General features: G+C 50.2%; 2 protein-coding genes across 2 annotated transcripts; both read left to right on the plus strand.

The window, feature by feature from the left end:
• Positions 1-553: 553 nt before the first annotated feature.
• Positions 554-2,588, plus strand: CC1G_05450 (hypothetical protein; the record flags this gene model as incomplete). The annotated part of the gene is made up of 10 exons (XM_001838845.2): positions 554-626; positions 1,458-1,487; positions 1,550-1,560; positions 1,614-1,750; positions 1,810-1,832; positions 1,885-2,032; positions 2,098-2,105; positions 2,168-2,231; positions 2,286-2,313; positions 2,385-2,588. The coding sequence occupies 10 exons, from the start codon at positions 554-556 to the stop codon at positions 2,586-2,588; spliced, it is 726 nt and encodes a 241-aa protein (XP_001838897.2).
• Positions 2,589-5,128: 2,540 nt separating this feature from the next.
• Positions 5,129-8,597, plus strand: CC1G_05449 (aldo-keto reductase; the record flags this gene model as incomplete). The annotated part of the gene is made up of 14 exons (XM_001838844.2): positions 5,129-5,296; positions 5,361-5,446; positions 5,502-5,667; positions 5,720-5,746; positions 5,796-6,047; positions 6,104-6,153; positions 6,212-6,365; positions 6,426-6,559; positions 6,953-7,056; positions 7,111-7,120; positions 7,174-7,250; positions 7,304-7,387; positions 7,439-7,761; positions 7,812-8,597. The coding sequence occupies exons 1-14, from the start codon at positions 5,243-5,245 to the stop codon at positions 8,595-8,597; spliced, it is 2,307 nt and encodes a 768-aa protein (XP_001838896.2). The 5' UTR covers positions 5,129-5,242.
• Positions 8,598-16,704: the final 8,107 nt, after the last annotated feature.

Consider the following 16,704-nt stretch of genomic DNA (forward strand, 5'->3'; position numbering starts at 1 on the left):
ACTAGGCATTCCGATGTGCACATACGACGTGCAATGTCAAGGATGGAGTCGAGTTTGCCTGCCTCGGATCGTGAGCCAATGGCTGGAGGAACATCAGAGCCGAAGTGTTCTTCGAACTCAACTATCGCGATTAACCTGAAAGATCACGGCCGATTTAATGATTAGAATTTAGTTTCCGGAAACAAAGGGTGCTGAAATGTAATGAACAAAGTGGAAACTGAAGGCCGCCCATTCAAGCGCTCTATTGGGCGATAAATGCGCGGGTACCGCTGATGAGGCGACATCTCATGACTGAGTCTAGTTTGTGAAGTGTTAGTGCCTGTCTCATTGTCACCGGGCCCACCAATGGAGCCACCTTTGATTTTGGTTTGATTCGCGAACGTAGGGAACTTTGATCGTTGATCTTATACATTCCGCGAAGGGGCAGACTAAACTCAATTCAGTTCCCTCAAAGCATGACTTCTTGGTCAATCACGTACACATATGCGCTAAATCCAGCGAGGAGACTGACAACGGCGTGAACGTCCTTTTCCCCTCCACTGCCAGCGCCAAGATGACACATCCACTGTCCGTCGAGGAGTACTTCAACGTCATGAAGCTCAGTCAGGATGGGAGATACTCTGCAGGTACGACTCGCTGCTGCAGGCCTTCTCATGGAACTGGAAATGACTTTCAATCTCTCTTCCAGCGGCGGCAGTAGCTTTCCTTTTCGTCGACATCATCTGGACATTGCGTGATGAGGCGAGTGCTGGCGATTTCCAAGGGCAGCGGCGAGAATGACTGGACTACGTATTTCAGATTCCGTACATTTGGCGGTATGGCTCGGTTTCCTCCATGCCTTGGACGGAGGCCTAACGAGCTCTTGGACTATAGGAGACCGCAATGGAGCACATTAAAAGTCGCATACCTGCTAGGACGGTACTGGGCGATCATCTTCCTTTCGTGCGTAGCCACTTTTTAAACTCTAGAAGTCTCCCAAGAGCGGGCAATGAATCTTTCCTTACCCCAGGATAAACCTTTTAGGTGTGATCACGACCATCCTTGTCGATCCTTGATCTCCGACTCACAGCCCCTCCCGTAGTTTCGACACGGCAACCTACGCTTGAGGTGGGATCCAGTTGACTGCATGCATGCATTAACATGACGTTGATATCTCGTCTTAAATCCAGTTGTACGTCGACAGCGCCCATTGGCAAGCCTTTCGCGAGATGCAATGCTAACGCGTGTTCGCTAGCTGTAAACGTTATTTGTATTTTTATTCTTTGTAGGTCTTTGAGCTAACACTTGTCGTACTTGGACTAACCGAAATGGTATACCAGCGGTGGCGAAGTCTTCTATGTCGCCATTGTAAACACAGTGGCCACTCTTCGAGTTTATGCGCTCTATGAGAGTAGTAAATGGGGTGCGTAGTTCGCAGCTAAACTCGGGGAGCTACAACTACTAACAGCATTGCGTAGTTCTCCTTTTCTTCATCTTGACAAGCTGTTGTGAGTACACCCAGAGTCGGCTTCACTTTCATGGTGTCTAAACGAGGACCTGCAACGCACAGGGGAAGTTTCGGTATGTTTCCCGCACTTGTTCCCTGCGAACGGCGTATTGAAGCACTCAAATAGATGCTTTTTTACGGCTTCTGGTGGTCGCTAGAGCTACCGTTCTCTTCTAAGAACATTATATCAATTCCTTACGACTACCCAGTCGGGTGCCTAGCCTTTATCGCCCCCGAGGCAAGAAGTCGAACGCTCATTTTATGGTTCGTCTGACTTCGCGAATCACCCGCCGTTCCTCTCTTTCTGACAGTACACGGATTAGGATTCCTACAGTAGTAGGATCATGTGCGTGCCATATCGGCTTTATGCAGCGACAGCGAAGCTGACGACGATACAGTTCTCTTCCTTGCCTTCACGATGTACAGGTTCTTCGAATCTATCCGAGACGACGATGGAACGCTTAATCTTAAGAATTGTCTGCGCCCGAAGAATATCTCGCCGATTATGATAATCTTGGCTCAGGATGGTGCACGTTGTTATTTTGTGTAAGTGTGCATCCCGTCTTTGGTCTCTCCTTTCCCTAGCTGACATTCTCTATGAACACTTGAAGTATACTTGGTAAGCCTCGCCTTCAGGGAGACTCGGAGTACGGGGAGAGAAGCTCACATTTTTGTCCCTAGTTACGACCGCCTTGCGAGCAGTATTTCTCTATCACTATGCGGGAGTGTACCCTATGATTATGCAGTGAGTGCCTTCATCCGTGCTGCCAGGGTCAGAATTCACCCAACTTCTCTACAGCTGGCATCTCGTCATTTATTGCACTGCTGTAAGTCTCTGGGTTACTCTCCCCCCACATCCAGATCTCCGGTGCTGTTCCTGACGCCGTCATCCTTCCAGTCCTCCCGACTAGTTCTCATCCTCCGCGCCGGGGCAGGGCTGCCCACCAAGTTTGTGTCGGGGTTACCTGAACAGTCCCGTCTTGACTTCAAGAAAGCGACGACGAATACCACCAACTGGGATTCGACATTGCCCACAGATACTCGCTTGGTCTTCAATTACTCTTTGAACACCAAGGGCGCGAATGGAAACGGTGTAGCGTAGCAGTGAGACAAGGAAATATAGTACTCATTCAGCTACAAATGTAGCTATGTAGTGTGTGCTATCAACGAGTGTGACTGACTTCCAAATCCACTCCGAACACAGACTGTGGGCTCGCTTCCCTCTGTCGAGCGGGTACGAGACTTCAGTCTCTATTAGAGCTGAGTAGGTCAAGACAGTAGCGGGCGGGTTAGTTAGACGTCCTCGCGATACTTGCAAGCCCGGGGCGCTTCACCCACATTATTTGTCCCACCCAAGTCCTGCCAAACAAATCGCTGCGTTGTTGGAATCAAAAGGCCGAACCAAACACCTCGGTGTCGGGCCTCGCGTTCGTGCCTTCCCTTGTCACTTGCACTTCGCTATCTCCCTTGCCGTCACGCGTCTCCTACACTTTCCCTAGACCCTGAGTGCCTGTGCCTTGTCTCTCTAATGACATGTATCCCGCAAGGACCATACTATCTGGGACTCAGAAAGATTTACTCGACAAGACCTACCGCGGTCCGTGACCACAGAGCAAACAAATTTGCGACTTGTTTCGCGATTGTTTTGAACAGGGTTTGGAATCGGAACTTGATTTGAAGCTAGTGGTCGTATCAATCGCATAGCACGAGTGCCAATTTCTGCACCTTGGATCGATCTTTCACAGCTTCCATTCGAGATCCGCTTTCTTGTTACGCGACAGTGCTTTATCGACAAGGGTGAGATTATTGGGGAGGGGTTCGAGCGGCGTTCTACGGAAAAGGAGGCAGCTGCCGTGCTACCACTGAGCGCGCTCCCGCTATGTTCAACCCCTATCCGCAGCCCATCGAGTACTCCCGCCGATTGGCCGGATTTCTTCAAGCCAAGGCAACGGTACAACCCTTTGTCGCTGGTACGTTGCCTCAAGAACGATATGACGAGAATTCTGACCTCACATTTCACTAGGTGGTCAGATGTCTGATGTCGTCCTCTATGGGAAGGCAGTGTAATGTTTCATCGTAATCGGCCTCGGAGGATGCCTATGGTTACGTCTTCTCACTGTGATTGAAGCTGCTCACTGCTTGGTTTCAAGTTTGAGCTTGACAGATCGAAGTCTTCCACAGGAATTTGGTATTTAGTCCCTTCTTAAGGTCAAGGCCGCGATGCATACTCCTTCTATACCTTTGTCCTCGTCGTTTGACGATGTCCTTGTCTCGTACCATCTTCGCGGCTCTGCAGGTCAGTGCGATACTCCAAAGCTTTGTTGCTGGTACGAGCCCATTCAATATTCAATGCTTAATGAAAACGGTCAGAATCCTCACGCCGAGTCCTTTCAATTTACCTGGAACAGGCATCCAACTTGTCATGTTTATATATATTCTCACTCGTTTTCTTTCCTTCTCGTCGCACAGTCGACGAATGAAACGTCTTTACATGTTTGATTCTTAGCTGCATCGGAGCCGCAATGGAGGCCATCACAGCTTTCAACACTATTCTGAAGGCTTCTCTTGACACATACAATACCTTGCCCGACAGGCTCTTGGAGTTAAACCATACCTTGAGCTACGCAAACATCTCACAGCGCTGGATTGGCGACGCCCTCCTGGTAAAGTGGCTTACGTTTATAAGAAAAACATCGGAAGTCGCTGACGACCCTCTAGGTGTACCGATGCTATATCCTCTGGGACCACCGGATCTACATTGCCGTTCTTCCTCTAATCTTCTTCCTCTTATCGTTAGGTAGGTGAAAACGGATTGTCATCCTCAGTATACCAGTCCTTATTCCGGTTGTGCAGGAACCTCCATTGCCAATCTCATCCTCCATGGCCGTGATTTTCCCAAGGCCCTCTTACCTGCAGACCTTTCTTTCCATGTGTGGATGCACGTTATTGCCACAGTCATAATTGTGAAGCGTCTGTCAACTGTCAGACGAGAGCTACCACCATCTATGAAAGCGGAGACGGACAAAGTATATTCGCCCATGATATCTATGTTGATAGAATCTGCGGCATTAGTGACAATTCCCGGGATTCCATATGCAATTTTAGCCTCCCTTCCTGGGGTTCTGTATAGTGGAGCTTGGTACCAGGCTTTGCGAGCGGTGTCTATAACGCATTCCATCTCGATAGTGCGTTAATTGCCGGCCGTCCACTCTTCGACTGCAGCGAAAACTCACCTGCCACTGTGATTACACACAGGCCCTTGCACCTCAGTTGATCATCTTCCACGTTGCATCTGGGAGATGTGGTGCTAGGCGCGCTACAGAGACGACCCAGAGGGGAGTCCACACCATTGAAGAGATGCGCCAAAACGGACGAGGAAACGGACCGACTTTTGGCAACTCCAGTTCTGATACTCCACCGACGTGCCCTCATTTGGCGTAGACTCAGGCTATTGTGCATAGTCCTGTACACTTATAAGGATGTAGACAGGCAATCTGACCCTCACGCTATCTGGCTTGAACGCTTCAGCATTAGAGCGCAACCCCTATCTCATAAATTAGGATCGTGTCGCGCGGCGCGGCCGTGACCGCGAATGGTTCACGTGCTATCGCACCTTCTAGATCTTTAGGCTTTACACTGGAGGCCCTTGGATCTCAACCATATCCTCTATTGCTTTCCAGGTATCACGTCTTTGGTATGGGCCTTCCTACGCGAAAAATAGGTCAGGACCTGGTCCCCGAGGTTGGCCTAGGCCTTATGGGACTATCCGCTTTCTACGGCAAAGTGGATGACGACGAGGAGAGATTGAAGGTTACTTTGAGCTTTTCTTGAACTAACTGGAGTTGATAAGCTTACCACTCTCCTATCTCCTAAGATTCTTGACGCAGCTTTCGAGGTCGGGTGCACCTTTTGGGATTCTGCCGATATCTACGGGGACAGTGAAGAGCTCCTTGGCAAATGGTATGTCCTGGCGAGGCCCCTGTTCCGACTTTATTTCATAGTCGGACGCCTGTAGGTTCAAGCGCACTGGAAACCGCAAGAAGATCTTCCTTGCTACAAAGTTTGGTGTTAACCATCAGGCTCCTGGTACTATCAATGGAAAGCCCGAATATGTCAAACAAGCGATTGAGAGGTCGCTGACGAGGCTGGGCGTCGACCAGGTCGACTTGTATTATCTTCACGTACGTTTTAACCAATCTCTGTCTTGTGCAGGTTACTTACCTCATAGAAAAGAGGGCAGATAAAGACACCCCAATCGAGGTACGCTTCCCGAGTTTGCGTCTTTTGAACAGGATTAGACAAGGCGCAGGTCACCGTTGGTGCGATGGCTGAGCTCGTCCGTGAGGGAAAGGTCCGCTATCTAGGTCTCTCTGAGGTTTCGTCGGAGACCCTTCGACGGGCACACGCGGTCCATCCTATCGCGGCAGTTCAGGTCGAGTATTCCCCGTTCTGTCTTGATATCGAGACGGAAAGGGTTGGCCTTTTGAAGACCTGCAGAGAGCTGGGAGTCGCAGTTGTCGCGTACTCTCCAGTTGGAAGAGGGCTTTTGACTGGACGATTTGTGAGTTCCCTATCTCCATCCTCAGCGAGCAGACTAACAGTCTAGTTTGAACGCAGAAATCCATCGATGACTTTGAGCCCGAAGACTTCAGACGCATGGTTCCCATGTGAGAGCGCTTGTTGAGTCCATGAGGCTCAGATTTGGCTAATCTAATGGCACCGCAGGTTCCAGAAGAACTTCGATAAGATTCTCACCTTGGCGGATAATATCAAGAATATCGCGAAGAAACATAACGCGACTGCTGCTCAGGTGTGCCTGGCATGGCTTCTGGCACAAGGAGACGACATTTTCGTGATCCCCGGCACAAGAAAGATTGAGGTCAGCATTCTCTCACTGATGTCAGAGACCGTTTGAGCTCACTTGTTGAATCCCCGTCAGTACCTCAAAGAGAACGTTGCGGCCAGCAAGGTCAAGTTGACCGCGGACGAGCTTGCCGCAATTCGCGACTTTGCAAACAAGGCTGGTTTGACAGGAGAACACGAGAGGTATCCAGAGGCAATGATGAAGGCTCTGTTCGTCGATACTCCTCCCTTCGAGTCCAAATAATGAGTCTTTTGCCTTCCTGTCTTCCCCTATCAGGCGAGTCGTGTCTAATTAATGAAATCATGCCGTCATCGTCACGTTAAGCTGCCACGCGCCAAGCCTTACCTTCTCTGCTCCTGACCACCACCACGCCTCGAACACGCCTCACTTCTCCTCATTGAATTCGGTCTCCCCAATTCTCGCTCCTGAGGCCTGAATGTTCATCGGAAATACGTTCACAGAGAAAGATCAATATGGCCAGACCTATACCGCATCGTTGAACAACAGAAGGGGCAAGGTCATTCCTGCTCTTTCGCTACCTTGATTCGTCGTCCAACAACGACCACGTTACAGCATGTCAAACGTCTGAATAAACCGCCCAGAAACTACAGGACCATATTCAACCACTATAACGACTTGCAAAAGTTACGGGACTTTGGCAAAGCCGTGTTTTTGCCCGCTGGATACCCCAATTCTGTTACACCAGGTGAGCTTCCAATTAGCGGGACGATAAGACCAGCAACACTGACAATATCTCTAGACTACCTAACGTCAGTTCGTCGAGTGGAGCATGCGAAAAATGGAACTAACACTCGACGAACAGATATCAGGTCTTGAATGCGTTGCAAGCATTTTGTAGCTCGTTAGCCTCACTTATCTCTTCGAGAGCTACTCTCCAAGGTTTGCGCTACTCCTGGTCACGCTCTCGAACGTTCCCACTAAAAAGGCCACAGGGTTTGGAGTTGGAAGTGCCTCAGCATCTGCCAATGACGCCCTACTGCTCACCATCTTGCTGGACATCTACAGCCGATTAACGAGTACGTGTCTGGTCTATCAGGGACGTTTAATAGCTCTAATTTTCTCTACAGCCATCGTATCTGCGCATCTATTGGGGTCTTCATTAGCCACCGAAGCAAAGAAATATCGCTTCGTCGCCGACATTCTCAATGATGTGGCCGTTGTGCTCGATACCCTCTCGCCCGTATTCAAAGCCCAAGGCTATCCGCAGCTTCGTGTCGTGGCGCTCTGTCTGAGCGCGTCATGTCGAGCGCTATGTGGTATCGCGGCCGGAGGATCCAAGGCTGCTATTTCGGTTCATTTTGCGACTCCAGTGAAAGGAAAGGGAGACCTGGGGGATCTGAATGCGAAGGACTCGAGTAAGGAGACGGTGCTGGCATTGTTTGGGATGTTGGTAAGTCAACTTTGGTTTAGCGGTAGCGCTAAGTTAACCATCCTCCTTAGCTGGGCTCCCTCATCGTGCCGCGATTACAAACCGCCTGGTCGACGTACACCACGCTCTTCATCCTCCTCTCCCTCCACATCGCCATCAATTACGTAGCTGTCACGGGCCTCGTTCTGCGAACAATGAACTGGCAACGGATGTGGTTCTGCTGGATGTTCTACTATGCCGACAACAAGAAACGTGGGGACGAAAAGCGCGAAGAAGATGGGAAGCAGGATGAGGGATCAGTCGACGAATTCACGCCAACACCCGAGAGAATCAATCCCCTGGAAACCCTGTTCGATCACAGGTACAACGTGTTCAAGGACCCATGGACGCGCAAGGACATGGGAAGGGTCACGATTGGGTCCAGCCTAGCCACTATCCTCCAAGGCCCACTCAAACCGAACCTCCTCGGTAATATCGGTCGAGAGGGCTACATCGTCTGGTTCGACGCGGAAAGCTTGTCATACCCCACCCCCGACTCAGTTGAACCCATCGTCGTCGGCTACCCTCGCCTCCACGTGTCCTTCCACGACCCTAGGTATCCTCTCCTCTGTTCCTGGCTGCATGCAGGATGGATATGCAAGGAAATATATGAACGGAGGAAGAAAGAAGGACGTGATGTGGTGATCGACGCGACGAAGATTGTGCTGGAGGGTTACGAGGCGACCAGTAGTTTGGCCGCATTCAAAGACAAGATGAAGAAGCTACATTGGGATCCTGACAGCTGTGACATACCTTGTTCGACGCCTGAAGCTACCATTTTTTCTTATGGGTACTCTTGGGACGGAAAAAAGGATTAACCTCTCTTGGCCTTTGGGTAATAGAGTATCTCGTTTGGTCCTAGACTTTCGGGCTCTTCATCCTTTATATCCAGTGTAGATTCCGATTCCATGTTCGCTTTCTTGTCATGTTTTCCTTGTTTTGCTGTCCTCCTTAGACCAATGCTTTCATCCCCGTTAACCACCGACAAGTTGAGCAACGAGCTAAATATATGGAGAAACCATTTCCACCATCGCGGCCCATCAGTCGCAACCTCCGCGATCATGCACCCCATGAGCATGCTGGGCACCACTTCAACATACACATCATGGTCCCATGCTCGGCACTCATGACAGTCCCCAGATCCCAAGGCGTACAGCTGACCTTCGTTCGAAGGTCATTTGACTGCTGTATGTTGTAATTGTTGTAGACGTTGGGGAACATATAAAGGCGTAGAGGTTGGCATTCGCGGTTTCCTTTTCTTCCTTTCCCTCCCTCCATATCCCTCTTCAACATTCCTTGTGGCCATACCCTTCGCGGCCGAATCCACTCTGCGGTGGCTCAGTGGGATAGGGGCAAGACGCACGGACCTTCTTTCAATACGGGCGCTAATTTTACTTGGGTCTAGACTCGCAATCCATCCCAGCTCACCACCGACCGTCCACACCCTGAAGCGTAATACCACCTGCAGATATCGGCTCCACTGTGGCGATATATCGACAGGCTGCGGTCGCCACCACTCCACCGGGACGTCTGGCGATGGCTTTCCCCATACCTTAAAGTAACCCTAGGTCCCAGGCTACAACTTAACGTCCATCCGAAATCGTGACCACTGTTCGGCCGTTCGACACCGACCATACCCCCTTTTGCCGTCGAATATTCTTTGAACAATCCAGTTTTCTGGTGGATAAGGCAGCATGATGCTATCCAAAGCGGGGTGTGCATACGTCGGTGTTAGGAGGATGATGAAGCTCCAGGTGTGTAAACCTTCCTGGTTCTTCTTTTGATATCTGCGGTTGAGGTAGGAATGTTACGGTCGACCTTTGAGCTCGTTTTTGCCGCTCAAGCTTCAGGCGCTGTGTGCTTTTGATGCTTTGGGACTGCTTGAAGACACGTCTACGTGCCCGGATCTGGGACCGGTTTCCGACCATTCTGGATGCCTCGCTTAGCCGCCCGAACGCCTTATCCCTGTCCTCATCGTACCCCTCCGCAAAGCTCGAGCCTCGAAGGATGACTGGCAACACCCCGCTATTTTCGCAAGTTTCGTTGCCCGACCTTCGCCCTCCTCTTGCAAAGAATTGATGGTACCCAAGCACCACGTTGCTCAACCCCACATTTTTCCCCTCAACCCCGCATTCACTTCCATCCAACTTGATCGAAGCCCCATTTGAAAAATGCAGACAACGCTCGGTCTCTTTCAATAATTACTACTTCCGACTACCCCCCTCAACGAACTTCAGAAATCCTTACTTGGGAGGATACAGAACGGCGGATGGCGGCTTGTGATCCATGTGTTTGTCGCTGAATGAATCTGTCGTCTTGGCACTTGTCCTATGTCTTCTTGCCCGCCTTCTGCTCGAATCTCCTGTTCCCTCGCTCCTCGATTGACTCGGATTCTTCTGGGAATGGAGAATTTGTCGGGAAATGAGGAACTCAATCCGGATTTCAGTCGGTGGATTGAAGCTGTCTTCTCGTACTCATGGATGCTTTCTAAAGGCATGGATGGCCGCTGTAGCTACCTCGTCGACTCAGTATGCCTCGAGCCAGGTCTTGATGGTATGTAAGTACTTGGTGGATGTTTGATGAACTCTCTCTTTTTTTCTGATGAGGAAGGATTTTACAGATGTCTAGCGGCAGTTACCGTTCATTGAACGCCTGAGTCATCGAGAGTTTTAATCGCCGGAGGATGACAGACTTGAATGGGCATTGGGCAGAATCTACTCTTTGAATTGGTCGCTTTGGGCTAAGTGGATATTCGGGCCCGTCCATCCTTTGGACTTGCCAATCGCGATCGGTGTCCGGGGGTCTCTCCTGTCTCTCATCATCATATCTGATCGCATTAGGCGCCCTTGCCGTCTTGGTTCCTATTTCAACCACTGGCTAAGTAGTGGTTGGATTTGTCTTTATTGCCTTTCTAGAAAGGCGACCGGAAAGGTGACAAGGCGAAATGAAATCGCCCTGCTTGGCGCTCCTGGCCGTTGGCACAAACGCTCACCATCCCCGGTTTGGTTATTCAGAGCCCCGGAAATGCGGCTGACTGTGTGGGGGGAAATGGGGAGCTGTTGATATCCGGTATGTACTGGGCAGCGATCGATTTTAAACGCCAGTCGATACTTTGAAGTTGAAGGTAAGTAGGCCTTCTCATTTGCGACGACTCGGATGCCAGATGGCGACCTCATTTTCTTCCTGAAAGATTTGTGCATGTCATTCGAACTGAAACTGCCGAGTGTGGCGGACAGTACACGTTCGACAATCAGAAATATTCTATCGTACTTCCATACCTACGCTCCAAAGAGCGAAAATAAATTTCACGACCGACCGTCGGGACCGTAAACGCCTCCTCAAACGTTACTCAACGCTAACATGCAGTAACCTACAGCCTTTAGACTTCCGACAACCGCATTGCCCAAACTCGAACCTCGAATTCTCATCGCTCACTGTTGACTTCTACTTTTCGTTCGGCTTTTGCCTTGACGTGGAAGGCTCGACTACAAACGACTTGACGGATTCAGCTCCAACAATGAATGGCTCAAGCGGCGTCTTTAGACTTGTTACTCTTTCTTTGGTTGCCCGTATAATCCGATACGGAAGTCTATCGACCCTCGAAATGCGCTGGAATGACGCTCGTTGCTGTCCTCCCTGCTTCTCATGGGAAGAAGCGTATCCACTGTACCCTCCGAAGAGCTCTCTCTACTTCTGTTGCCATACTCTCTCGGGTGTTCCATTCTTACCCTGAAATGTTTTCTCGAACTTCTGGTTCTGCGACTCGCACGCCTACCGACCGTAACGTAACGGCGCCTCTGCGTTCTGGTTCTCTCTTGACATTCTGGGATAGGGATAGCCGCCTGGTATTGTCTATGACAATTCAATTCAATTGTTTCTACTTGCCGTGTGTTGAAACAGGTCTCTATTTGCAGCCGCCACCATGTGCACCATGCGATGCGCGATGTGCGAGTTCCCAGCGCTAGGCGGTGTTGCCAGTTGGGCTTCGCTATGCTCCCGTCCCATGTCTGACGTTGGGCAACGGCGCTTCCGACGCATATCCGAGGAGCGTCATGGATGAAATCACTGTTGCTTTCAGCGCGAAGCATCTGAGCTTGCACTACATTCCCTATCGGTCGAATTCACTCGTGTCGGAGCTTCTGGGAGTCTACCTCGACACGAGAAGGCTACCCACACGAGGCCGCAGCGTGAGTACACGCTTGTACAATCTCGGGTGTATGACGAGTGTATGGCTCCCAAATCGTTGCTAGGAGTAATTAAACTACGGACGGCTTCTCGTTGATTCGGCGTAGTCAAAGACTAAAGGGTCCTAGAATTTGGCGGTTTGGAAGAGTCGTCATGATTGAGCTCGGTCGGGTCTTGAAGCTTGAAATGCTGCAAATCTGTAAGTTTGCAGAATCGAAGCAGAAGGGACGAAGTAGAAAGTGATCTGAAGATGCTCATCTCCCCGTTCTCATCTGGCTCTGTTGAGCTACGGCCGGGTCAACATTTCTATATCCTTCGTTGCCTAAGTATACGCGCCTCCAGCCGCAACCCCACATCTTAGTTTAGAGCGCACCAAGCTCCAGTTGCCTGTTCCTTGAGGATCGCCGCATCACCTCTGCTCCACGGAGCCTGATACGGAGACCTTGGCCGATGGAGTCTTGCGCAATTAGACGCTGACACCTTGGAGCGTTGTATAAATAGGCATTTACTCCACCTGCACGACGACCGGTACCACTGGAGCTTGACTAAGTCAGTGCGAGCGCTTGATCATGACACGAGGTATTTTGGGCGCTCTCGTAAAGTGTACATAAACCTCACACATTGGTTGCGTAAAACGCGCCTCATAGGCTCATAGCCTTGCTCGAGATGGATATATCAAAGGTACTCGGTCCGGCTCAGTGGCGGGGTTTTGGCTGGCAGAATGAAGGGGGTAGGTCGCAGCAAAGTACGAGCAAAGGTTGCTATTCAGCAACTATCGCAGAGATACCAGTAGGCTGCTTGAGGGAGAGCTGCGGGGAAGGCTGCTGCGGGGAAGGCTGCTTTGATGAAGTGTAGGCTAACCAGTAAATATGTGTTCTTGATGGGCGATCCGCCGCCTTCCCCACTTCTCAGTTCGCTTCCCTATCTCTGCTGTCTTCTCCCGCCTCACCCCAATCCCTTAATGATGGAAGAATTGGGTTGGACGGCGAAAGTCACCCTCCGACTTCATCGATATCGCTTACAGCGAGATATACGCGGCCTGCTTCTGGCGTTCCCAAGTTCATCTCGCTTAGCCTGGCCTTCGAGCTTTCTGTGCAACTGAATGGTATGCTCTCAATGAATACACACTTCACGGGGAAGGAACGAGGAAGGAACGTATATAAATCTGAGTTACTTTTAGCTATGTTTCGTCTGACTGACCTCAGCGGTAGATAGTGGAAAGGCATTGGAGGCAAAGAGCTATTTATAGTCGCAAGGGCTCGAGGAGACGGCGTAGCTCCTTCCGTTGGACTGGACCTGTTTCATCCCTCCGACTTGGTACACTAGACATCCCGTTAGATCTTGTACATATATAACTGGTTTAGCCATTTCAATTGGGTTGATTGGATGGGACCTGGAGGTAGCCGGTGGTAGGCTTAGTGCAGGTCCAATCGTCTGGCCGGAGTGTCAATTGGGAAGACGGGAACTTGGGAAGGGGAGGAGGGTTAGGTGTAGTCGATTCTCAGTGTGCGCGGAGTATGCGCTACCGAGATTCTCAGCTTCTCCACTATCGATCTCCCTCTTCTTCCCGCACAGTCGTACCTACCCTCGAGACCCCACATCGAGTGACCATGATTATCGCGATCACTTGGGGTAGAACTTACTAGTAAGCCGAAAGGAAGACCTCCAATCTAGGAGCGAGGAGCTTCAAGAAGAACGAGTAGCTTTAAGAAAAGCGAGTAGGAGCTTCGCGACTGAAGTCTCGAGGTCGCCGTCTCGAGTTGTGCATCCTTATTACGCACCCGTGCCGTGTACAAGAAGTCGAGCTAACCCAGTACCCGGTTTGTGTGGAATCTCGGGAAGGATGACTCAAAGGTTTTGGACTCAGGTTTCCTTCCTTGGTCCTGCTTCCCGTCGCCTCCCGTGCGCGTGCCGTTGATCGTGGGTGTAATGTGGTACTTTGTGAACTGTGATGAGCCTCTTCGCCTCGACTATAGTGAAGTACTAGTGAAGTGAAGAGTTCAGGACGGGTGTGACGTCGACTTCGAGCCCCGTCCTTCACATTCCCCTCCTAGTCCGAGTCTCCGTCGACCTGGACCCTTTGAACGCCCAGGCCCAACCCAAACCCAGGGTAGCGCACCTCAATTAATGTGACAAGTGAATACGGGTGAAAAGGACGTCGACAACCTCGGTTTAGCCACGAGGCAATGACGAGTCTTAGTCTTGGTGTCAAGGTTATGGCGAAGCGGACGGTTGAACGTCTTTTTATCGACTGTGTCGAAATGGGTTGTTTGATTGTTGGGATGTTCCGTAAGATCGAAGGTGACCTAACCACGGTGGATAGTAAGTGTGAGTGGACACGAGGAAAGGTTATTTGACTACACTCTCGTTCTTTACCTACTCTGGGGTATTTTGGATTCAGAAGGTCCGCCGTACGCATGATGGATCTTGAGGGGTGTCGGATAGGACTTTGTGAGTGAATACTTACTGGATAATACGAACGTCGGGTAAGAAATTAACAGTGCGTTGCGTTGCTTTAAATTAATCCTCGATTTGGAGATGGTCGTTGCGCCAGCATGCCGTTCGATTGGGACAAGAACCTATCCGGGGAAGCACAACTGCCTATCTAGAAACGTTGTTATTGGTAGCTACTTATGTGGGAACGAATGGCATGCGTGGGGTTTTGGCATGAGTTGAGCCTCCAATGGGCTGTTGTCTTAGAATCATCGGTATCGTTGTTACATATTGGTAGTCCTAGTTGTTAATTGACATCCATGCAACCGCCCAGAATCGTGTTTGCAAGGCTGGTGTAACCATTTAATTAAGTTTTGTGGGGAATGCGTGGGTAAGCGACTCACTCCCACTGCACGACGAGAGTGGGTTTCCAGTGACTGTCGATCGACCAGTAGTTAGTATACCACCCTGCTACGTTCCAGAAAAACGGTATATGTCATTAAGCGCCCGCTGCCTTGAACCAACTTGGTCGAAAGGGTGTACGTTATCCGTTACATCGATCCGTACGTACGCTCCTTTGACATGAGTCTTGTGGATTCTGGGAGTGGGGTATTCTTAGCCCACTAGTCTAGATCTTTACCACCTCGGATATTTCCTTATTGAGGGCGTCAGTTACTTGAGGCACTTGTCAGGATAAGGGGGCCCGGTGAGGCAGTGAGGGATAGGATAGATTATCGCGATGTATACCCCATCAAAGATTCGGTAGTTACCTACTCCTATGGTGCGACGAGGGGCTCTGAAATCATATCATATCTAATCGACATCCAAAGGTATTGTTCAATGGCATACGTTCGTATATGGGTAGGTTGCGTGTCCAGATCGAGGAGAGCTTCTGTATTCCTCTTGAACGTTGAGAACTACGTGAAAGAGATAACAAATTCTGAAGGTTGAGGGGAACCGTTACAGTAGCGTAGATACCAACGTAGGTGCCGCTGCCGCTGGGTACCTTAAGCCTGTGTGTGGAGCACGACTAAAGTTCTGGACGGAAGGATCAGAAGGTACGTATCTACATCAGTACATACCCTTAATACATACTAATAATATGTCGATGTCGATGTTAATGATACCCGAGACGCCCCCTCTCCATCCAGACCCCAGGGCGCTGCCGCACCGCATTGTATGTACACGTTAATTTCCTACAGCATCGGAGTATGGGCTTTCTTGGAAATTCCGAGTGCGCGTAAGGTGAAGTACGGGCGGTGAGGTATTTAAGGAAATATGTAGGGAAAGTGCGATGGAATCAAGGATGGAATACGCGACCGCGACCCTTAAGGTATCGTATGTAAGTGCTAGTGCCTCCTCGAGGCTCGCGCTGGTATGTAGGCCCGGCTTATCACCTCCGAAGGGACAACTTGCAGAATAGAGTAAATCTCCATCTTCGTCGGGGTGAAGCTTGTTGGGTTTAACTAGTACTATCTGGGTCGAGATGACTGCATATAAGATAGTGATCTGGGCTATTTAAATGTAGAGGTGAGGTACGGTTGGTATACAGACCGCCGGGGGTTGAACCCACTACATACATCGAGAGCTACCTCGTCAATCCGCCTGGTCGCGTTTCATGGTCAGTGTAATCATCAGTACCGGTAACCAGGTTTGTCGCCGTTGTGGGCTTTGTTATCTGGGCGGTCTGAGCGGCTTTTGGTGTGCGCTCGATGCAGTTTATCCCCTGAGACGAGTTGGAAGGAAAGGGTATTTATTGCGGGCTAGTGTAGGCTATGAACTGGGAAGATATGATGATCATTCAGAAGGAAACGCAAGACATACGTCGTACGTTCATCGAGGCACGAGTCCACAACTTCGAAGGAGATGCTATCCGATGTAGGGAAACGATGGGTACGACGAGAAGAAGAACATCTTTCCCAAACTTCGATTCGTCTTTCGTCACATCTCAACTCGAACGATCGGTACCTATCCTATCATTGTCGAGTTGTTTGTCACCGACCTTGGTCGAGCAAGGAGACAAGCAGGCATCGGACACATAGAACAGCTCGCGACGATCGATCATGGCATGTAGCGTGGGAGGACCCCGGATACCCCTATGACGGACACGGAATCCAGTGAGTCACTTCCATTTAGTCATTTCGGTACTGTGCTCCTTTGTCCACTTTTTTCTAAAGGTTTTGACAGGTCTTGTCTTACACCTTCAATCATCGTAGAAAAAACAAACGTGCCTTGGTTTGTTTGGAGAGTGGAGAAGCGAAGAAGATTTAGAGGAGGGGGGTGGGTATGTAGCCCTGAGGGAGTCGG

This window comes from Coprinopsis cinerea, assembly GCF_000182895.1.
Source record: "Coprinopsis cinerea okayama7#130 chromosome 11 map unlocalized cont3.11, whole genome shotgun sequence".
Classification (NCBI taxonomy): domain Eukaryota; kingdom Fungi; phylum Basidiomycota; class Agaricomycetes; order Agaricales; family Psathyrellaceae; genus Coprinopsis; species Coprinopsis cinerea.